Raw genomic sequence first — 21,948 nt, forward strand, 5'->3', positions numbered from 1 at the left:
ACACCAGAAGGGCTACTTCCACCACTGAATCTGGGTCAATGATCTCTGATACCATGGCAGAGATAAGTTGCCACTGACCTGGTCCACCTTGCTTCCACAACATGACATTGTTGCAATATTGATGGATGCCTTGCGGAGTCGGTGAATTTGAGTCGTTTCCGGGTGTTTTTTAAGCCATTTAGGCTCCACGATGGCAAGCCCATGGTGCTGGTTCTTGGGACTGGCGTCGCCCAGCCAAGGAGGCGAACAGATGACATATTCAGCTGAGAATCCTTTCCCTCTTGAAGCGCATGCACGTCTACTAGCGGCTCCTGCGCCTGCGAGGCTTGGCTTGGCGCGACGAGGCGGGGTACGACTTCAGCTCAACCTCCACAATGACGAGGCTGGCCGAACCGATGTGCCTGGGCAGCTATCATCAAATCAATTCTGGGATTCTGGACCCAACGGCCGCAAGAGGGGAATTTTCTTATTATGAGAAGACGCTTTGCAGAGGCCATAAGGTCTGGAAAGCCCAACAAGAATAAGCCCAGAGAGCAGCCAAGCACCGAACGAAACGACGCAGCAACATCGGCCAGCAATGATAATCATAATGATAACCAGCAGAAAAACACACAAAGTCTGCCGTCAGAGTACGGGATACGTCAAGTAGTAAGCTCCAGATATATCATCAGACAGCGCTTGGCCAATCTGCTCGAAGAGCGTTTCCCAGGCCGTTGGTCACTAACGGTTCGTACACATCGATATGTTCTATACAGATCATAATTGACCAGTGTGTCATTTAGTTGCGTTTTGATACGTTGTATATTGATCTACCAGCGCCACTTTCTCCGGTAAGTCGTCCAGATCACACTGTGACCCCTCAGTCTAACCACCGTATAGGAGGACTTGAATAAATGCGTGGACGGGAGCACGAGTGGGTCGTCAGGGTGAGCCAGGGCTTCGACTTCATGGAAGCAGAAACCCACGGCAGCCCTTGAGCGAGTACCCGCACACGAGCATACGAAGAGTGTGCAGGATTGTCATTTGGCCCGAGGGGAAGTAATATCATTCGAGTTTCCGGAAGGCGAGAGTGGTGGCATGGGGCCAAGCGGGTTTAGTATTCGATACCCCTTGACAGCTTCGTTGCGACTTAGGGATAAGAAGGCTGTTCTCTCGTTCTGACAGCGGATTGAGCAATTTAAACAAGATGTAACTAGATATCAGCGGGTAGGGTGTTTATCGCAGGGACGGGTCCTTCGAGGAAATGAGCAACCTGGATGGTCCGCCTCAATCGTTACATATGGCGTTGAGTCATCTGGAGGCAGAGCATCTGCTCAATACTGGAGAGGGCAGGGTAAATGGAATCACCACCACCGACTATAAAACTTATATGAACGCTTGAAAAACGTAAACCAACACAGGAACAAAGTAGAAGGCAAAAAGAAAGAAATAAAGAAAACCCCAGAACTGCCACATGTCTTCTACATAGCCACAACAGCCTTTGGATGAAGATGGTCAGATCGATGTCTACGGTCCCCTCCCTGGTCCTCACAGCACAGACGACGAACGCCTCGTAGCTCTGCATAAAGCCCTCCTCACCGGCTTCCCGAGCCCCCTTCCCTCATCCACAATCCTCCCCACCGGCCCCGTGAGGTTCGGCTCAAAAAAGAACATCCAGTGGCAGGTGGCAAAGGCGAGTGATGATGCGCTCGAGAAGGCCGGGGTCCTGCGGCCGGCGACTGTCTCGTATGCGGCGGGAAGTTTCCGCACGCCACTGGTTTGCGCAGGAGATATGTCCGTTGTTATTTCCTGCAGAAGGTGTGGCTTGGGGTTGTGGGGGAGGAGCGCGCTGCTGGGGATGTGAGTTGGTGTACAGCATATGACAGACTGCTTTGGGTCTGGTCTTTGGAAGAATGATTGTATACGATCGAAGCAGCTACAACTTTAGCTAGCTAGTAATGGTAGAGTTTATTAATATGCCGGTGGGACCACCAACCCCTTCACTTCGCCACCTTCGTAGCAAAAGTAGCGCGACCCAGAGACCTCCCATGGGTATGCGGGCGCGTCCTCGATATGGAATACACACAGGGTAATCCCCCAAAGGCCAACACAGTGGGCATGATTCCGGGTTATAAAAAAGATTATTGACCGACGCAGGGGTCGAACCTGCAATCTCTTGATTCGTAGTCAAGCGCCTTGCCATTGGGCCAGCCGGCCTTGTTGTTTTGTCAGCTTGGATGGGGGGTATTATCAATATGCTGGATAAGATGTTGGTCTGTTCGAGGAGGAGGAACTCTAGAAGAGGTTAACCCCGTCGGTTGATTGATGGTAGAACTCCTGCGCGCCCGTTTCAGGTCATGTTCTGGATTGTAACGAGCGATTCATTCAGTGACATCAAGTAGTCGAGTCATCCGTGTGTGATGATTGTGTTGTTTGTGCGCTCGATGACGCTTGGGAGGAGCCCGAGTGCGCTGGGAGGCGATGGATCGCCCTTTGGGAAGACCTCATCTGCGGTGCGCGCGGAGTAGACTGTTTGAGGAATGTGCAGAATTTGCTGCACGTCGGGTCGGGTCGGTCGAAGTAGTTGAATGGGGCCCCCTGCGCGAGGGGTAAGACCCTTTGTGTTCCTTGTGTTCCAGAGGCAGGGGCAGAAGTCTGTCAGGTGGTATCTGTTGAAGCAGAGGTTGACGAGGAACGCTGCTTGGGTCTGGGGGGTGGAGCTTAGTATACAGCAAGGTTACAGGTGATATTCGTAGATTATGTACTGTAGATCATGGCGGAATCACCATTGACCATCGGGTCAATCAGTTGGATTCCACGAAGGTTGAAGTAACGTGTACTCTTTCTATCCAACATGTCAGACGTAATGTAGGGAATGTACTGGCCGGCATCACTCTCTCCAACTAGGTAAATCTTCCGTCCATGAAGGTCAAAAGTGTCCACAAAATTCTTGAACCAGCTGTTGAATTGTCGCGCAACATCTCACTCATCAGTCACGGTCGACGGCCCAGAGAGGAAGCCCATCCCCGCAGGCTGGTCAACATAGACCATCTTCGTGAGATTCGCCCAAGAATAAGGGTTGGGACTAGGGCTGTAGGTTCCTGGTTGCCAGATAAACGGGCCGTTTCCTTGAAGCATCCCAACGAGTGAACTAAATCCTAGTCCCCATTGAGCCAGATCGTGATCTTTATCAGTTCTTCAATGTTAGGAAAAGCTTCTTCAGGTTGGTCAATCTGGCTGTCCCTCGTCTTTTGCTTTGGGATTCTGCGATAGGAAGGATCAGTTTAGTCTATATCTAAGACTTGGCAAGGTGGCAGAAAAGAAGCTCACTAAATGGCGCCTACCTAGGTTACCTAGCTTGAGATTGGCGAATCCCCATTTCACTTGTCTAACAGCTACTGGTCCCACTCCGGGTGGAGCCTTGCCTAGACACGGGGACCTCACTATTCGCTATTCTCTAGACATTCCATGATACAAGCCACCCGCTCATCCGTAGTGCTTACGGCCAGATGCATGTTAGTATGCAAAACTTAGGACCAAAAAGACACCGACGAGGCTTAAATTGGCTGGTTATATATTGCATTATTACTGCCACTACCGCTCTCACCCCCTTTTTCAATAATCTCATCTCTTCGTCGTAGCTACCTGCCTGTCTGCTCGGTCAACACTTTAACCAGCTTGACCGGTCATCTTCGCCGCTACCTTTGCATTCGCATTGTTTAGGCCTCTTGCACGCTGAATACTGTCTATCTACATTGAATTGATACCCATTTACAGGCCCTCTCTCCCGCACTACAAACCTAGCAGCCAAGCCACGAAGAGAGAGAAAACGAGTCGACAATCTCAAACCATGGCCCCGCAACCGCCCTCATACACCAAGGTCACTCATTCCGCCACATATGCAAGCATCGACCCAGCCCAGCCCGGCCTCTCCACGGCGGGCAAGGTTGTGCTGATTACAGGCGCATCAGGCGGCATCGGCCGGGCCACCGCCTCATCCTTTGCGGCATCAGGGCCCCGAGCCCTAATCCTCCTCGGTCGCCGCGCCGACGCGCTGGCGGAAACCGCCACGGCCGTTCGCGCCAGTCAAGCAGACGTGACAATTCAAACCTACCCGGCGGAGCTGTGCGACGCGTCGGCCGTCCGCGATGCCATGAACAAGGCGGCGGCTCAGTTCGGCGGCATCGACATCCTCGTCCACTGTGCCGGCGTCCTGGCCCCCGTTGTTCCCCTTCTCGAGGCGGATCCGACGACCTTTCTAGACGGCTACAAGACTACGGTGGTCGGGACGCTGGTGGCCGCCCAGGCGGTCGTCCGGGCAAACCAGTCTGTCAGCACCAACGAGGACAAGCCCGTCACCTTCATCAACCTGACCACGGCCGGCATCTTGTTTCCCCCGTTCGCCGGAATGGGCGCCTACGTGAGCAGCAAGATGGCTGCCGTCAAGCTCCTACAGTCCTTTGCCGCCGAGAACCCGCAAGTGCGTCTTCACAATGTGCATCCCGGGTTCCTCAAAACGGCCATGTCGGCCAAGCTGGAGGAGAACGTGAAATTGCCATTTCCCTATGACGACAGTACGTATCACTTAATTCCTCGCCCTGCTTTGGGAGATATTCTGTCTGTGCTCTCAAGCAACTAACGATCGTTCTTGTTCTTCTCTTCTCGCGCAGTCTCTCTTCCGGCGGATTTCCTCGTCTGGATTGCCTCCCCCGAAGCAGAATTTCTCAAAGACAAGATCGTCTTCGCCGCGTGGGATGTGGATGAGCTCAAGGATCGCAAGAAGGAGATTGTCGGTGGCCCGCCCGGGACTGGTGAGCTTTGGATCGGCTTCCAAGGGTTTCCTCGATTTATCGATGGTCAGGCTTTGTCATAAGACGAACCCGTTCATATTAATATAACTCTAGAATGAAAGGTGTGATGCTAAGACTTGATGGGAGTAGTTGAACTAAACACCAGAGCTAAATGAATCTTGGTCTTGGTGGACGTCGCGAGACAGGCAGGGGGCAACGACCGATCCTGATCAGGGTTAGCATGATGCGCCAAACCTGGTACGGACGAGCTAAACCCCATGCTAAGTATCAATAATGCCTGCACTTATGAATAAGAAGGCTGATAAGTAGATGAGTAGAGCGATACAAACCAAATGATTTTAGAACTCATGAGAACTCAGCAAGTACAACGACGGGTCGCCAGATTGATGGATCATCAACATACTGGGCCTTCGGTTACTGTCGGCCAGGACATCCAGGGCAGAAAAAAGCGTGTACAAATCAGGGAATGAAATATTATGGAGACTCTAAGCGATATAATATGGAGAATCCATCCACCCTGATTGTGGCAGTGTAAGGATCTTGGCAGGACAGTGGGCCTGAATTGGTAATTGGCAGAGGGACATGCTTACTGATGAGACCATGGAACCTATGCAGCAGGGCTCCGGGAATCACGTTGGGGTTTTCATTGGGCAAGACATACTAGCTAGTCAGTCTATTGTAAAGCTTGTTGGCAAGTCTGCCAGTTCATATTTGGGCAGACGTTATCCTGGGGCCTAAAGGCCAAAGGGCTCCATGGGCGAGTGCCATTTCTTTTACTTAATAGCCAGGCTGAGCAGCCTGGCTACTATTGATCATGCATAGGCAACACTGTTTCCATGGATAGGTTCCTAAACCGATGTAATTAATTGACCTACTTTATATACTCACTTGCCGTCTGCCATTTCTGCTCATTTTCTAGTACAAGTATTTGGTTTCCCTTCCTCCAGCTACCTCCCTGATCAGAGGCAGTCATGTTTATTCATACGCCTAGCCTTTGGCTGTTGATGCTTGCCAGCACGGCGCCAGCATTTGCGTCCGTTCAGCCAGCCATCCTCAAGGTTTCCAATGCGGATTGGAACGCTCTCAATGCAAGTGTTGAGGGTCGACTCGGTGTTTTGAGGCCTCTGGCGGAGCCTTGTTATCTGAAATACGACCCTAATGGTCAGACGTCGTTCCGTGCCCCAGACCTAGAAGCCTGCCAGATCGCACAGAAAAACAGGCGCAATGTTGACTTTATCAGCTCTCAACCTGCTGCATATCATGATGCCTTCTATGGATCATGTATGACTGCGGGTCACGGATGTCCCCTTGCCAATTTGCCAGCGAATGACACTACCAATCCCCTTCCGGGCACATGCTACCAGGGCAGCGTACCGGACTATTACGTCGATGTGCGGAACGTGCGGGACATCCAGGCGGGATTGAAGTTTGCTGAAGCGCACCGTATTCCCCTGGTGATCAAAAATACAGGGCACGACTACAAGGGCCGCAGTGCTGGACGTCATAGCTTGGCAATTTGGTACGTCAATATCTTTCCTCATCCACTTTGATAGGGACACTTGGCATCTAACTTGTTGAACCAACTTGATTTTGCCCCGGTGCAGGACACACAACCTCCAGCCTCCGATTCACTTGGACAAAGACTTCACACCAGATGGTTGCGGAAAGTCGGTTGGCCCTACTATAACATACGGTGCCGGTCAGGGCTTTGAAGGCATATATGAGTTTGCCCACCAAAATGGATACATGGTATGTGCTACAGTATTCTCTACCATAGAAACATACTGGGCTTCTGACTGACAAATCTTCCAAAGGCAATAGGGGGAGCTTGTCCAACAGTGGGTGCATCCGGAGGATATGTTACAGGGGGAGGCCATAGTCTCCTTTCCCCGGTCCATGGCCTGGGTGTTGACAACGCCATGCAAATGAAAGTTGTTCTACCTAATGGGACCTATGTCACGGCCAACCGCTGTCAAAACCAGGAGATTTTCTTTGCGCTCCGTGGAGGCGGCGGTGCCTCGTTCGGTGTGGTGACAGAAACCACGGCGCGGGTCTTTCCTGAAGTTCCCTTGCAGGTGAGCGAGCCTGTGCCATTGTTGGCCTCCTCCCTCTGTCAATGCCGTTATGCTGATGATAAACCTTTTCCCCCATGAAGATGGCAGTTATTTCGTTTGCATCCCCGTTGACCGCTAGGGAGGTAACAGCTCTCGTGGTGGACAATGGGGTGAAATGGGCTGAAGACGGCTGGGGAGGGTACATGAGCTCTCTGGGAGAGTCAACTAGTCTCATGCTGGCAGTTACGCCCAAGCTCACGCACGAAGAAGCAAAACTGTCCATGAAACCACTGATCGACTTCGCCCGGCCCCGTAACAACGGTACCCTTCGCTTTGGGGTGGACGTGACGACCGTTGAGAACTACTGGGAATTCCTGCAAAGTCCTGCGATCCAATTCATCGGCGGTCTCATCGACGGAATCTCTGTCGCCCAGTCCTCCCGTCTCGTTCTGAAAGAAAACTTTGAAACGGAGTCCAAGCGACAGGAGCTTACCGATGTGCTTTCAAACATGCCTTTCGGTATCAACATGGTTGCACCTCTTGGATATGAGTTGCCCGAGTCAGACCAGCCAGGAGGTCCTGGAGAGGCGTCAGTCACTCCTGCGTGGGTAAGCACTTCTCTCTTTCCCCTTTTTAAACATGGGTTTACTCCTTTCGCTAACATTGTGGATGAACAGAGAGAGGCTGTCTGGCATATTATGTTGCAGTCAACTTGGGACACCGATGGTCAGAAACCACATACTCCCGAATTTTTCGCCGAGCGCTTCAAAGAGGCTAGCGAACTCGTGAGCCCGTTGCGCGAAATCACCCCCAACAGCGGTGCCTATCAAAACGAAGCTGATGTCTACGAGCCAAATCACACCGACAGTTTCTGGGGAGAGAAGAATTACGACCGTCTTCTCAAGATCAAGAAGGACGTTGACCCGAGTAATCTGATAACGTGCCATCAGTGTGTTGGGGCCGATTCGGATGATAGCCGTCTCAGTTGTTACCCGCAGATATAACCACAGGCAACGAGTGTGAGCGGTGTTATTCATCAGCTCTGGCATTAGCCTGGATGAAGAATCCTTTGGAGCTATGGGGAGCTATGGGGAGCTATATCGTTTGGCATGTTAATTTAATCATGTACTAGTAGCTGTAGAAATAGAAAGTGTATAGCAGTCTTCTTTCCCTCCACTACCCACATGCTTAAGATAACAGCGCGTTCTGCACAAAGACAATAATTTGTGTATCCTACCATGTTGTCCTCATTCTTGCATTCTCAGCCTAGCTATATTGAAATACTTTGCGGAATGCAACCCCACACCTGTATGGTGGGGCTCTACATTCCTTGCAGGACACTTGACTTTTTACGTGTCAACTGAAATACCCTTTGGCTAGAATCAACAATGAGGACGGAAGGAGAAGCATAGTCTACGGGAATTGACCTGTTATCTGGATGTAACGGTGCCCAACAGCAGCAAACAACTGCGCCGAGAACCGTGAGGTGTTGCGTGGCTACTGCCTACTGCGAGCAGAGAAAGATACAACTATGCAGCTCGCAGCGATGCAGACCGCGGGTAGGAGAATGTCACCGTGGTACTCTTTCCTCTTCCCTTCCAGTACGTTTCGCATATGAGCCCGCGAAGGGCCAGGCGCCTGCAAATATTGAGAAGCGCTGTTCAAGGAGTCACGGCAGCGCCAGCGCCCGATTGACCAAGGTGATCGTTATCATGTAGGAGGGGAGTCTGCAAGTGACACCGGCAGATATGTTCGGGGAGAATGCCGCTCGGCTGGTGGCGGTCAAGACGCACGCAGTATGAAAAGAGCAATGTTTGCCATAAGCTAGGCCCGCTTGATAATGTGTGCTGGTGAGTTGGATGTGGTCATTTGACTTGCAGGCAGTCTTCGTCGTTTCTTCTGCGGGCTGGTTGGCTGACTTAATTGTGTTGGTTTGCTACTTCTCGTCGAACATGGTAATTATTGAATTAATTGATTGGCTCGGCTAGGTATAGTTTACTGGCTCTATTTGATGCTCTCATGCTTAGTTGGGTGCTTACATCCATAATTCTACATTATCCACTCCTCCAAATGGACTTGAAGTAGGATATAGTCAATTGGTACAAACCCAGAGAGCGCTTATTCGGATCATCCCCAGAGTAACCCCTCAAGTACTTCTTCAAGACCTATAAAACCAGAAGGTACTGTTCTCCCTTGGACTATTCTGACCAGCCCAGCTCACCAGATAGATGGATTCCATGCTGCCACCCACTGCGGCCTGGATGCCTGAATTAGGGTTTGTATCGATGACGTCATCACAACACGTGGCGTCCGCCACTGGCAGCTCAACAGACAACAAACCGAGAATGATAAAAGAACAGGTATATTTCCAGTGTAGGGTCGAGATGAAGGCGATGTAGCTCAGTTTACTTTCTGTTCGTCTGGGCAATCCGCTCGGAACCACTCCGTGCGGGGAACAGAGTGGATAGCCGGTTGCAGCGTCCGGTGGGACAGATGATGCGTTGATAGAAGATTGATCTGGTATTTGACTGTGTGTGTTGTAGATATCGGCTCTCACTTAGCTTTCTAATTCCCGAGTATTGAAGACCAGGGATTCAATCTATAAGTCCAATCTCTATAAGATCATTAAGTCTATACAAGATAATGGACAATGTCCGGAGGACTCCGCCTGAGAAAAGATATGAACGACCGACCGATACCCATCGGTAAACGCCAGATTTAACCGTTGAATAACCGTTGAACTGATATACTGGAAGATCCTGCGAGGGAGGACAAGTTCGGCTGGTGAACGGGCCCCCAAATGCCGACGCACGGGCTGGAGCAGACGGACTTGACCAACTATACTCCATCGCTCTCTAGCCCCTCCCACGGAATGATGGAGGTAACGCTGCGGAGAAACTGCGAAATTCCTCCTCCACCCACAGCGTCGGTGGAGGACTAAAACATGCCTTTCGATGGGATTGGTAGTCTTATCGCAGGTTTGTCCACGTCGATCGGATCCGGGCATCTGCAACTGCCGATATCCGTGTTGGATTGGACTGGATGGCCGTTTGGCTGGCTCTCTGCGCGGTGAAGATCATGGACGAGCTAACTAACAACTAAACCAACCGACCAACCGACTGACTTGCTAACTAATGACCTACATATATATATATGTATATCATGCCGTCCGTCTTTTTGATCCATCCCGAGGCAATCAGACACCATGACGGTTACTTTCGCGGTGGTTCCGGATTCCGCGCTGTCTTGCGCGTTCTACGCGGTCCCCTGTCTCCTCCTCTATCTCTCGCTCAACTATTTCTATAACTCTCTCCATGTCTTTCCGGGGCCCTTCTGGGCGCACTTCACGGATCTGTGGCGCTATCTCGATGTAAAAGGGCGACGTCCGGAACGGACCCACATCGAATTGCATCGCCAGTACGGGGACATCGTGCGTCTGGGGCCCCGCACGTTATCATTTGCGGATCCGAAAGCCATCAAAGTCATCTATGGCTTGAATAAGGGATTCACTAAGGTAAAAACCCCCCAATCCCAACATCAATATCAGACCAGCATCTAACAAAGACAGTCCGAATTCTACCCCGTCCAAATGACAGTCTCCAAAGGCGAACCACTCCCATCCCTCTTCTCAACGCTGGACGAATCCTTCCACGCCAACCTCCGCCGCTCCGTAAACCACGCCTTCTCCATGAGCTCGCTAGTCCAGTACGAGCCCCTCGTAGACGAAACCACGGAGATCTTCCTCGACCAGACCAGCCGCGTCTTCGCCAACGGCACCACAGTCTGCGACTTCGCGCGCTGGCTGCAGTTCTTCGCCTTCGACGTCATCGGCAGCATAACATACAGCAAGCGGCACGGCTTCGTCGAAAACAACCACGACGTCGACGGCATCGTGCAGTCCCTCGCCAGGATCTTCGACTACTCCGCCCCCGTCGGCCAAATGCCCTGGCTCGACAAGCTCCTCTGGAAGAACCCCATCTTCGACCTCCTCCAGAAACTCAACCTCGCGGATAACTCCCACCCCGTGGCCGTTTTCGCCAAGCAGCGCATGCAAGAGCGTCTCGCCGCCAAATCCACCCCGGCGGGCGCGGGCTCCTCCCCCAAAGACGACCTCCTCACAATGTTCCTCAAAGCAGGCGAAGCCCGTCCAGACTTCATGACCAACAAGCGCATCCTCACAATGGCCGTGTCTATGGCCTTTGCCGGCTCCGAAACAACAGCCATCAGCATCGCCGCCGTCTTCTACTACCTCTTAAAAGCACCATCCTGCATGGCTCGCCTGCGCCAAGAACTCGACGACGCAGTCACCGCCGGCACAATTGCCAACCGCCCAACAGGCCTCGTCTCGTGGTCTGAATCCCGCAAACTACCCTACCTCGACGCCTGCATCAAGGAAGCCTTCCGGCTACATCCTGCAGCGGGTCTACCCCTCGAGCGCGTCGTCCCCGCCGCCGGGGTCGAAATCTCAGGGCGGTTCATCCCTGGAGGCACGATCGTGGGCTGTAGTCCCTGGGTGATCCACCGGAGAGAGGACATCTTCGGCCCTGATACGGAGAGCTTTGTTCCGGAGCGGTGGTTGGAAGCTGAGCCGGAGAAGCTGAAGGCGATGGAGGGGAAGATGCTGCAGTTTGGGGCGGGGTCAAGGACTTGTATTGGGAAGAATATTTCTCTGATGGAGATTTATAAGATTGTGCCGAGTTTCTTGAGACGGTTTGACGTGAGTTTTTTTTTTTTCCTCTTTCCCTCTTTTTGACAAAGTGTAAGTATGACGGTATCGCTAACTCTATGATGACAGGTGAAACTCGCCCACCCAGACCAGGAATGGAAACTCTGGAACGCGTGGTTCGTGCGACAATATAACTTTAAGACGTGTTTTACGCCGAGGGAGATCATGGTATGATATCCTATATCATGATACTTTATACCTATCTATCTATACATTACGATGAATTGTGTCCTGGATATAGAAACAAAAAGGAAAATACAGGTTTTTAGAAAGAAAAAGACGTATAGTAGGTACGGGTGACGGGCAGTACTCTGTAATTAGGCTGAGATAGGGAATGCGAATTGTCTATCTATCTAGCTATCTGTCTGTCTGTCTATTTATGTGGCATGGTTACCCAGTCTAGTCGTTACCCTTTTCTTGTGCATCATCTCTCTAGTGGAATTATCTTCTGTTATCTTCTGCTGGGCTGAAGAAACTAGTCACAGATATTATATATCTATGGCTGCTGGCTAGTCGAGATACGAGTCTATTCCTGCGGTATAAGAGTTATAAATGGTATAGACGTTGGATAATACAGTACAGCATGCATATTTATTAAGATTATCCAGACTACTTCTAGTCTCTATCTAGGACTCAACAATGTCCGTTCTACTCATGGTAATATCACAATGCAAGTCTCGCCAAGAGTCTAATAGACCGCTACATATGTATAGTAAATATGTAAGGAGGTTGTATGTATGGTGAGGTGGTGAGGGGTAAGGGGTAAAAGGGGCGTATACACAAATCAGGTGATGGACAGTAAGGATTATTTTACAAGCCCTTGAGTTTGGCGTCGTTATGCAGCAGCATATCGTCGCTGGGGACGTCATCGGTCGACGACGGCGACTGTTGCTTTTGCTGTTCGGGGGTGGAGTCACCCTCAAAGTCACCCTCGGCTTCGGGGTTCACCTTCTGCTTGGAGATACGGCGCTGCCAGCGCAGCAAAACAGGAAGGAAATGCCACAGGTCGAACTCGGGCCACATGACGTCTAGGAAGACGATTTCCGTGTTCTCGTTGCCCTGCCAGAGCATGAAGTCGCTGAGGCGCTCGACGCCCGACGTGCGAATGAGCAGGTCCAGCGGCGGGTTGCCCTTTGTGTAGAGGTGGTCGGAGATGGTCTGGCTGGTGATGGTCTCGGGTGACTGGAATTTGCCGCTTGTGTTGTTGTCGTTGTTGTTGTTGTTGTTGCTGTTGCCCCCGGCGGCGGCGGCGGCTTTGGCTTCGGCGAGGTGGAGGGTTGTGGAGGAGGAGAAGGATGAGCCGGTGCCTTCGTAGACTTTGCCTGGTGGGGACGATGGGTGGTCGTCTTCACTGCGGGTGGACGATCCCGAGGCGGACTCGATGTCGCTGGGGGTGTCTTCCGCTGCTGTTGCTTGGGGCTCCGGCGGGGACTGCGACTGCGCTTGGATGTTGAGGGCGATGTGGGACTCGGAGAACGGCGAGCGGACGCTGCCTGTTGAGGCGTGCACGGGCTGTAGGGGTGTGCTGTATTCTGCGACGGTGTCGCGGACGGCGCCGGTGATCTCGTCGCGCGAGGTGTACGGGAAGCAGATGTTGAGGACGCAGTTGCCGTTGCGGCTGGTCATTTCTACAGCCTTCGTGAACGCCGCGTGGACGTCCGGACGGAGCAGGTCCATCCGCCCCAGCACCCTCACTTGTGCGCCGTACCGATCCAGGATGTCCCCGTGTTGTGCCAACTGGCCGAGCTTGACACGGGCCATCTCCATCAGGGCGTCTACCTCGAACTTCGAGCGCTTGAAATTCTCGATACTGAAGGCGTAGATCGTGACCACCTTTACCCCACTCCGATAGCTGACTTCTAAGATCTATCCGCCAGACAATATGGTCAGCATCTTGTCCAACTGTGTAACCACACCCCCCAAGCATCGTAACAAGATTGGAAGATAATGAAAAAAGATAGACTAACCCGCGCTAATGCCTCAAACCCCAGATTGTGGCCCTCCACCGTCTCGATCCGATGTGACCGAGCAAATCGTCGGTTACCATCCATCACGAACGCGACATGCTGTGGAACTGGACCCTGCCGGATGGCGCCCACCAAGAGATCCCGCAGTTTTGAAATGGCGAACTCGATCGGTGGAGACGCGACGATCCATTTCCGGAGTCGCGACAGGTGCATAGACGTTGCCATGGTATAGAAAAAGAAACGAACGATCACTGATGTACTGGACGCTGGCTGGAAACGAATAATCAAGTGGGACTGGACGGGCGGGTGCTGTGGTTTTCGCAGGAAGAAGACCGATCGGAATAGGAGGTATAGGAACGAGGTTGGCTAGATAAAATCCGTCTGTCCTTCACACAATGTACGCCACTCGGGGGCCAAGAGACACGACAAGAGCGAAGATCCTTCGTGGTAAGGCTGTGTCCATCAGGCTGCAGTGTTTCGTTGACCTCTTTGAAGACTAATGTTCCAAGCGTTTGCGGGGATAGGTGGCGAATCGATCGAATAACAGGATCGAGAGACGGTAGACTGGGATATGCAGGTCAAGAGGAGAAGCGACGTGGAGGAAATGATGAGCAACGTTAGCAGTAACCAGCGCACCGCATGGAGTCGGATTCGGAGAACGGGGAAGAATCACGGGCCAAATCCTCCCCCGGAACTAGCACGGTCCGAGGAGCTTTGGATATCACCTGCTTCTTCTTCTTCTTCTTCTTCTAATTAATTCAATCATTCGGATCTCGTCTTTGGGCTAGAAATACTTTTTTGAACCTCTAGAGACTAACTGCTACTCCATTTATTTTTCTTTCTTTTTTACTCAATTTAAGGCTACTCCCTTTCTCCGGCGTCATCATCCTCCGTACCCTTCGCTGGCACACATCCATTACATACACAAAACAGTCAACGCCAAAACACCACCGCTAGTACGGATATATAGAAACAAAAGTCAAAGGGGAAGGGAAAAGGAATAGATAAACAGGGAATAGAGAAACAGAGAAACAAAAAGGGGCCGTAAATAAAAAGGGAGGTGGGAAGGGAAGAGAGAGGGAAAGAAATAAAGAAAGAACTAATTACAAATCCTTTCGACCCTCCTCACTCGACGGAGTCCCTGGGTCGGAACTGATCGCGCCCCCACTGATACTATCCTCGCTCTGTCGGCGTCGACGAGCCCCGCGTTCCCGCATGGCATCTCGGATCTTCGCACTGACCTGATCGAATTCGCCATTGGAGTTGATCTGGCTCATGGGTTTCAACTGTTGACCCGATGAACCCGGGCGCCCGCCAAAGGAGCTGCTGCGACTGTGGCTGTAGCTGCGGCTACGGCTGCGGCTGGGAGGCCGGGTGGAGAAGAAGCCGATGTTGGCCAGGTTGTGGAAGGACTCGTTCCGAGGCAGGGGCTCCTTGGTCCTTGTGTCCTCTTCGCATTCGCTCGTGCTGGTCCGCTTGATCTCCGGCACCGCCGCGTCTCCTTCCTGCCTCACTGGACGGTCCCGTTCACGGAAGGGGTCGGAGACGACTCTGGCCGCGTCGAAGTCGGGAAAGAGCTCCGGGCCGAGCGTGTTGATGGCCTCGGTCACATGTTGGGCCAATGCAGCGCGCTGATGGCGGAGTCTTACAAGGCTGTTGGCGGAGGTGGGATTCAAGGAGAGCACCAGGGGCGGGAGGGACTTGACGATGTCCATCCCGATCTCGCCGATCCGAAGAGCCGCAAAGGTGATGGCCGGGAACAGGACCATGGCGATCGGCACAATCAGCCACAGCGGCATACCGGAAGGGAGGAGCCCTTGGATTCGATTACGGTAAGCCCAGTAGGTAAAGGCCGCAGTATAGAAGGCATAGAGCGTGGGGGCAAATGCAAGGGCGACGAGGAGCTTCCAGGTAGCCATCACATCCCGCCCCTGCAGCTTCACCGTGGACGCCGCCAAGGCTTCTTTCGACTTTCTGACCGAGATCGCCTTGGTGACGATGAAGACGGGCGTGAACAGGAGCAACCCCGGAAGGGTCCCTATCGTAAGAAAGACTAATTGAAGGAGGCGGCCGACCAAGGTGCCGATCACCCGGAAAAACGAGAACCTCGCATATTCCACCTGGTGGTCGCGGATCCCCAAGAGACGCAGCTCTCGGTTGTAATCCGCGATAGATTTCTTCAGAAAGACAATCCGCGGGTCATCCTTGAAGTGGGCGTACCCCTTTACAAGACGGCGATTCAGTTCCACGACCATGGGCAACGGGAGCTTTTTACCCCGGGTGTTATAGAGACGGCGGGCCGCTTGGATCGCCTAGACAAGGATTAGTTAGAGCCCCTTGCATCGACTGAGCGTTCCACAAACCATTAAAGTGTCGTAATCCGGGCTCGTCACGGTGACCGCACCAAGGGCCTGGTATATAAGGTCTAAAAGCGGGCCGACCGCTTCGCGCCGTTCTCCCTTTCTATACAGATCTACGAGTTCCTTAGGTACTTCAATCGGGGTACCAAACTCAATGACGGCGCGCGAGCGAAACTTATGAGCGTGGAAATAGTTCATCCCGCAGGGAACGATCTTCAACCCACAGTCGGGATTGTCGGCCAAGGTACCCAGAGCCATCATGGCCACGCCCGCTATGAATTGGGTTAGCCGATGCATGCAAGCAACAAATCCGACAACAGATGAAATCACCTTTTAATGGCAACAAGGTGGTCCGATCATGACTGCCCCCTTCGGGAAAGATGCCAATACAGCCACCCGCGTTTAACCGAGCAAAGACGGCATTGTAGACGGCGGTCTGGTCCACATGAGGCGACACCTTGAACTTGGACCCTTTGAAGTCGCCGAGGTTCTGATCGGCGACATCGCCCGTGAACTTTCCCTCGTCCGAGATGTCCGTCCGCCCCGTGAGCTGAAAGAGCGCGTCCTTGTGTGTGAGTGGCTTCTTCAAGACCAACTCCTCAGGACCGTGGATCTCCGCGATAATTCCATTGTGCGAGACTCCGTTGATGGTGGGCAGCGCGATCGTGCCGTCTTTCTCATAGCCCGGACCTTCGAAGTCGGTGCCCACCCCGCGCACCAGCGTGGGCTGGTTGACGGGATCGGGCAGATAGATCGTGCCCTTGCCCGGCTTCATGTTATCCATCGCTCGGCTGACCGGAACCGTGCCAATACCTCGGGCCAACATGCCGATAAACTTGCGGCGGAAGGATTTCTCTGCGATGAGCCATGAGATGCGTCGATGGGCTTCGCTGCGCAACACGCGCATGAGGATCAACGAATCGACGAACTAGTTCCACGGGCACAGTCAGCGGATGGATCCCGGCGAAAATGGAATAAACATCAAGCAAAATATAGTCCAGCGTACCTGATTCGCATGAGGAGCAGCGACCAGAATCATGGGACCCTTGCGGGGGATCTTCCAGGAACCGCGGGGATGGACCTCTCGAAAGAAGAGGTCTACCAGCACGGAGAAGGTCCAGAGGACCAGATCATATAACCATCCGATCAAGGGCGGGATGCGCGGTTGGGTCGGCATTTTGTTGTTTTAGACACTGCCCAGATCAAACCCAGGCTTAGTGGGTAGACAGATGAGAATGCGCCGGTCGGAGAAGATGAAAGGCGACCTGGGGAAGCGAGACTCGAGGGGAATGACGCATGAGCATTGACCTGTGCGGGAAACGAAAGACGTGTTAGTCAATTGATGGATCGTGTGGGGGAAGGGTTCATGAATTGTACGAATATCTTACCGATGAGGATCTCAAAGAGACTCGTTTTCAGACGTTAAAAAGTCCGACATGAGGGGGGGGGAGATGTGGGCGTTTTTAGAGAGTTTATTTTTTTTCTCAGTGAGCAACACGAGGTCGAAAGATTAAAAAAGTTGTTAGTAGACTGTCATTTTTCTGGCTAGTGGGGACCTCTCCGTTCGTAACGATGTAATGGGCGATCATAGCTAACTGGTTTAGGTCAACTGTCCATCCGCACACAGGGGAGACGCACCTACAGCCGAGATCTTCTTCCATCTAATCTTGACTTACTTAGTGAATTCATTCAGACACGCACTGATATACTCCCACCACGAGATTGTCATCGAATCCGGAAAGGAGCACGGACCAGATACGGCTATCTGTAGTTTACCAGCGACAGTCTCTGTATCGTATTTTACACAGGGACCCTTCTAGAACCACTCGGGCCTGTCATCCTCAATATAGCGTCAGTTTGAATAGGGTATAGGGACAAACAGGAACTCTTCGGGGCGTACTCAATGCCAGTCACCAAATCTCGGGATTAAGATGCTTGAGATGCTTGAGATGCTTGAGATGCTTGAGATGCTTGAGATGCTTGAGATGCTTGAGATCAGTCATGACTGATCCCATACAACGCTGTACTCGAATGATGTCATTGTGGTACTGTGATGGACTCACGGTGTTGACCAACTTCTTTGATTCAGAGGATGGATTGCTTTGGAGTGTCATCTGCGTGGACAGAAGACAGTTCGGTTTCCCACTGTTGATCGTGCTTGGTCATGATATTACATGCCTGACACATCAGGTATTCAGGCAATCCGGCTGTCGGTCTCGATCAAGTAGTGTAAGTCTGAGCACATTAGAATAGAATATTTATAAACAAATTTGATAGTGATGTATTTTTATATCAAATTTCCCACTAGATAAATATAACATTTATATATCTAGATCATAGGTCGTGGTAGTATCAATCCAATGGTACATGAACAACCATGTTTCAACTCTACTGCTGGCCCGCTTACCATCCGTTTCCTCTCCCTTTTTTAGGCCTCCGCTTCCAACCCCGCGCTCCCCAACGGTCATTCCACTGCATTGACACTGACAGCCCTGATCACCATCACAGGGATTTCTTCCTGGTTCCTTTCGATACATTTTATTGATCCCATTGTTGCGGTGCAGTGGATCATATCCAATAGACATCCGATTTCACTGCAGATTACACTAGTCGTGCATTCCAATCAGGCGGACACTGCAGTATAATCTACCTATCATCCCACCACTAGATTTCTACTACCACCACCACCACCTCGCTAGTACCTGACCCAACCTACTACCCAACTTTGTCTTTTCTTTTCCGAATCTAGTCTCCCTGACTGGTCTATCACTCGTCCTAATTACTCTTCCATGCTGCTGTCTGTGGATCAAGCACCTTTCCCTATTCGATCACCCACTGTCTCCGGTGGTAGACTCAGACAAGATGTCGATCAAGTATGTGAATCACCCCTCCTTACCCAACACCGAACGTTTCTTATCTATTGCTGTATACGGGCCTGGCTCTCTCCACTGTCGCCACTGTCTCCCATTTGGTGATGTTTGGATTGTGGTTGGGTCAGATCGCACGATTCTTCCCTATTCCGCCCCCTTGTTCGGATTGATATCGGGTTTTCCGTGTCCTTCAAACACATGCCTTGATACCCCTCTACAATCCATTCATGTCACTCAGTTCCGAGTTCTTTCTCTCACTCTGGATTCAAACATCCGAAGTGAAATAAAACTACCCAGAGTCTAATTATCTCCCACAGTTGGGTGATGCTGCAAGAGCGTGACGGCTTCGTCCGCCTTCCCAGAGAACAATCCGTATATGCATCTCCCCCGCGGACAAGCATCTCCCTGCAACAGCTCGGGTCGAGCTCCGGAAAGGATGCCTTCTCCCTCCAAAGCAGCAGTGGTCAGATCTACCTAACGAATCAGCGGGTAAGTGGTCTCCTGTGACATCTCTTTCCCACGCGCTCGACTCAACTCTGACGACTGCCCAGGTGGTCTACATCCCCGCCCAGAAGTCGGATGAATTCCAATCATTCTCGGCCCCGCTTCTCAACGTCCGCGACAGCCATGTTACGGCCCCGTTCTTTGGCCCCAATGCCTGGGTGGCTCTGGTCCAGCCCGTCTCGGGCGGCGGGATCCCCCCCGGGCTGCCCGCCATCCAGGTCAAAGTCACCTTCAAAGAAGGCGGGGCGTTTGACTTTCACAACCGCTTCGAAAGAATCAAAGAGCGTCTGGAGCAGGCGGTCGAAGTGTCGCGAGAGAGTGCGCGCGGCTCCACCAACGTGGACATGTCCACCGTCCATCTGGAAGAGCTCCCCGCTTACTCTGCGCCAGCCGGCGAGGCAACGGGCGCGAGAGCACCAGCGTATGATGCACCCCCGTCGACCTCGCAGCATACCCGGGTAGCTTCCGAAACGGGGCCGGAGTTCATGGAGCCGCCGCCGGGCTACGAGGAGGTGCAACAGCAGAGTGTGGCTAACGAGCTGGAGGAGCGATTACGCCGTACCACTTGAGGATGGGATCTTGGATGAATGCATTGCTGAGGATCTATCCTGTTTCTGGATTTCTTAATCCTTTTCCTTCTCTTTTTTTTTTTCCTTTTTTTCTTTCCATTTTCCTAATTTTGTTTCTTCATTTGTGCCTGTCACTCCAAGCAAGCCTGTTGGTAAAAAATCCAAATCTGTACAGTATTAATCGATTTAACAACAATTTATTGACTACCATACCAAGTTCTATATCAATTGTATATACATAAGTCTATAAAAAAAAAATAGAAAATAAAAATAAAAAGTATGAGAACGAACCACATTGCCGCATTAGTAAAGACCCCTTCCGAAGCGCCAGCCAATCACGTGTCCGACAATTGAGCATTCGCCCGGCGGCCGGGGTGTTCCGATTTTCCCAGCTTCGTCAAAACCGCTAACTTGCACCCTCAAAACCAACCTCATCCAACTTGTTGGCCTGTTGAACCCTCCCCACCGCCACCACCACTCTCGGTACCTAATCAACCCACCCTCCAGTCAATCCAATTGATCTTCCCACACGGCTCACAATGGGTTTCACCGACTTTTTCTCCGACGTGATCTCGTCGTTCAGCCTCCCCGAGGCCCAGGCTGAGGCGCCGCCCGCCGACACCGTCCAGGAGACTCCCCAGGCGGAGGACCCCAAGGCGGAGCACGCTGAGAGCGTGGAGGCCGAGGAGGAGGCCCCCGCTGAGGAGGCTGAGGAGGAGGAGGCTGAGGAAGAGGAGGAAGAGGAGGAGGAGGAGGAAGAGGAGGAGGAGCCTGAGGATATCAAGCCTCAGCTTGAGGAGGGTGAGTTTTGCCTTCTTTTCCCTACTACCGCAGTGACGCTTGGCTCTTGCATTCAATTGCCAATTGGTGTCATTCCACGGTTTGAGGGGGTGAGTTGTTCAATGGCTAATGTGAGGAACAGAATGCGCCAACTCCGCTCACTGTGCGCCCGCTAAGCACCACTACGACGAGTGCGTCGAGCGTGTAACCCAGCAGCAGGAGGATGAGGACTACAAGGGCCCCAAGGAGGACTGCGTTGAGGAGTGTGAGTATTCCCAGTTATGACAATCATTTCATTCTTCGCCATGCACAGCGGCCTCTATGTGTACAGGTGTACTAAGATCATGATAGTCTTCCACCTCGCCCACTGCGCGACCCAGTGCGCCGCCCCCAAGCTGTGGCGCACCCTGAAATAAACGAATCCATATCCTCGACGGGCCTGATTCCACCTCCACTTCCCAATATGATAGTTCCCCACCATGAAGCCAATGACAAACCGGATCGAATGACAGAAAATATAAGCCTGTTGGTGGATCAAGTACGCAGTACAAGTATACAAATAAGCGACAGTGGAGAGAACGGAGGCACGGAGGCACTCGAGTCACGAGATAGAATGAAGGAGAGAGGAGGGGAATAGGCATAGCATGTTGACATTGTCTTGTGGTGCCATTTTCTTTCCTCTCTTTTTCTCTTTTCTTTTCCTTTTTGTACGTTTCGTGCGTTGTGTTCGAAGAAAGAGGGAGATGTGGAGATGTGGAGAGGTGTGTGGTGATAGAATGAATGGGTGCACCATTCCATGATGTGTATTGTACAGATATCTAGTTGGGTTTGTCTTTGAACTGTGCTAATTTCTTTTTTATTATCTTTTTTGTTCCTTCTTATCTGTGGTTTAGAAATGGATGTTTGATCTAGATTCTGATCCGACTATATCTGATCTATCTCCTAATGTTGCTATATACCTTCTCAAGGCTTGGTCAGTGAGTATTACACAGTACATGGTCAACCAGAACTCAGTCAGCACTCAACCTGCTCAAAATACCAGCTCAGTGATCAACTACCTCATCTGAACTACCAACATAAACACTGAGCTAGGTACCTACCTACTCGCCCTCTTTATTTGCGCACGTATAGTATATACATTGGGTAGTTAGCTATAGCACCATACTCACCACCCCAATCTAGAAACTTCATCCATACTGAATCACGCAAGTCAAGATCCGATAGGAGTGGAGTTTCACTTGGAGGATTCCATGAGTATGAGCGTCTTTCCTCCATTGTGAATGCTCCATATTCCATGAAACTTGCCTTGCCGTGTGAGGGTAACTGGC

The 21,948-nt window shown here is 51.8% G+C and overlaps 8 protein-coding genes and 1 non-coding gene across 9 annotated transcripts; 6 read left to right on the plus strand and 3 right to left on the minus strand.

Moving 5' to 3' along the window:
- Nucleotides 1-364: 364 nt before the first annotated feature.
- On the plus strand, nucleotides 365-1,087 carry BDW47DRAFT_68717 (uncharacterized protein). Its single transcript, XM_024819615.1, has 3 exons — nucleotides 365-726; nucleotides 783-830; nucleotides 880-1,087. Exons 1-3 carry the CDS (start codon nucleotides 472-474, stop codon nucleotides 928-930), a joined length of 354 nt encoding a protein of 117 aa, XP_024669134.1. The 5' UTR covers nucleotides 365-471; the 3' UTR covers nucleotides 931-1,087.
- A 1,037-nt stretch (nucleotides 1,088-2,124) lies between these two features.
- On the minus strand, nucleotides 2,125-2,196 carry BDW47DRAFT_t123. The gene has a single exon. It is a non-coding gene; the product is annotated as a tRNA-Arg (tRNA).
- A 1,434-nt stretch (nucleotides 2,197-3,630) lies between these two features.
- Nucleotides 3,631-4,906, plus strand: BDW47DRAFT_133814 (SDR family NAD(P)-dependent oxidoreductase). The gene is made up of 2 exons (XM_024817935.1): nucleotides 3,631-4,553; nucleotides 4,650-4,906. The coding sequence occupies exons 1-2, from the start codon at nucleotides 3,830-3,832 to the stop codon at nucleotides 4,850-4,852; spliced, it is 927 nt and encodes a 308-aa protein (XP_024669135.1). The 5' UTR covers nucleotides 3,631-3,829; the 3' UTR covers nucleotides 4,853-4,906.
- Nucleotides 4,907-5,726: 820 nt separating this feature from the next.
- Nucleotides 5,727-8,003, plus strand: BDW47DRAFT_110995 (isoamyl alcohol oxidase). The gene is made up of 5 exons (XM_024813846.1): nucleotides 5,727-6,309; nucleotides 6,395-6,539; nucleotides 6,605-6,865; nucleotides 6,946-7,452; nucleotides 7,522-8,003. The coding sequence occupies exons 1-5, from the start codon at nucleotides 5,762-5,764 to the stop codon at nucleotides 7,846-7,848; spliced, it is 1,788 nt and encodes a 595-aa protein (XP_024669136.1). The 5' UTR covers nucleotides 5,727-5,761; the 3' UTR covers nucleotides 7,849-8,003.
- A 2,046-nt stretch (nucleotides 8,004-10,049) lies between these two features.
- BDW47DRAFT_128447 (cytochrome P450) lies at nucleotides 10,050-11,887 on the plus strand (the record flags this gene model as incomplete). The annotated part of the gene is made up of 4 exons (XM_024816850.1): nucleotides 10,050-10,358; nucleotides 10,413-11,561; nucleotides 11,640-11,738; nucleotides 11,861-11,887. The coding sequence occupies 4 exons, from the start codon at nucleotides 10,050-10,052 to the stop codon at nucleotides 11,885-11,887; spliced, it is 1,584 nt and encodes a 527-aa protein (XP_024669137.1).
- A 259-nt stretch (nucleotides 11,888-12,146) lies between these two features.
- Nucleotides 12,147-14,169, minus strand: BDW47DRAFT_110998 (undecaprenyl diphosphate synthase family protein). Its single transcript, XM_024813847.1, has 2 exons — nucleotides 13,538-14,169; nucleotides 12,147-13,436 (listed from the first exon to the last, which is right to left on the minus strand). The coding sequence occupies exons 1-2, from the start codon at nucleotides 13,760-13,762 to the stop codon at nucleotides 12,381-12,383; spliced, it is 1,281 nt and encodes a 426-aa protein (XP_024669138.1). The 5' UTR covers nucleotides 13,763-14,169; the 3' UTR covers nucleotides 12,147-12,380.
- An 83-nt stretch (nucleotides 14,170-14,252) lies between these two features.
- BDW47DRAFT_111000 (putative glycerol-3-phosphate acyltransferase Sct1) lies at nucleotides 14,253-17,363 on the minus strand. The gene is made up of 5 exons (XM_024813848.1): nucleotides 17,286-17,363; nucleotides 16,904-17,205; nucleotides 16,228-16,825; nucleotides 15,901-16,169; nucleotides 14,253-15,849 (listed from the first exon to the last, which is right to left on the minus strand). The coding sequence occupies exons 2-5, from the start codon at nucleotides 17,072-17,074 to the stop codon at nucleotides 14,641-14,643; spliced, it is 2,247 nt and encodes a 748-aa protein (XP_024669139.1). The 5' UTR covers nucleotides 17,075-17,205; nucleotides 17,286-17,363; the 3' UTR covers nucleotides 14,253-14,640.
- A 935-nt stretch (nucleotides 17,364-18,298) lies between these two features.
- Nucleotides 18,299-20,034, plus strand: BDW47DRAFT_111001 (uncharacterized protein). The gene is made up of 3 exons (XM_024813849.1): nucleotides 18,299-18,770; nucleotides 19,085-19,256; nucleotides 19,319-20,034. The coding sequence occupies exons 1-3, from the start codon at nucleotides 18,760-18,762 to the stop codon at nucleotides 19,838-19,840; spliced, it is 705 nt and encodes a 234-aa protein (XP_024669140.1). The 5' UTR covers nucleotides 18,299-18,759; the 3' UTR covers nucleotides 19,841-20,034.
- A 210-nt stretch (nucleotides 20,035-20,244) lies between these two features.
- On the plus strand, nucleotides 20,245-21,544 carry BDW47DRAFT_111002 (cytochrome b-c1 complex subunit 6 family protein). The gene is made up of 3 exons (XM_024813850.1): nucleotides 20,245-20,641; nucleotides 20,763-20,885; nucleotides 20,972-21,544. The coding sequence occupies exons 1-3, from the start codon at nucleotides 20,380-20,382 to the stop codon at nucleotides 21,034-21,036; spliced, it is 450 nt and encodes a 149-aa protein (XP_024669141.1). The 5' UTR covers nucleotides 20,245-20,379; the 3' UTR covers nucleotides 21,037-21,544.
- The last annotated feature ends 404 nt before the right edge of the window (nucleotides 21,545-21,948 follow it).

This window comes from Aspergillus candidus, assembly GCF_002847045.1.
Source record: "Aspergillus candidus strain CBS 102.13 unplaced genomic scaffold BDW47scaffold_51, whole genome shotgun sequence".
NCBI lineage: Eukaryota > Fungi > Ascomycota > Eurotiomycetes > Eurotiales > Aspergillaceae > Aspergillus > Aspergillus candidus.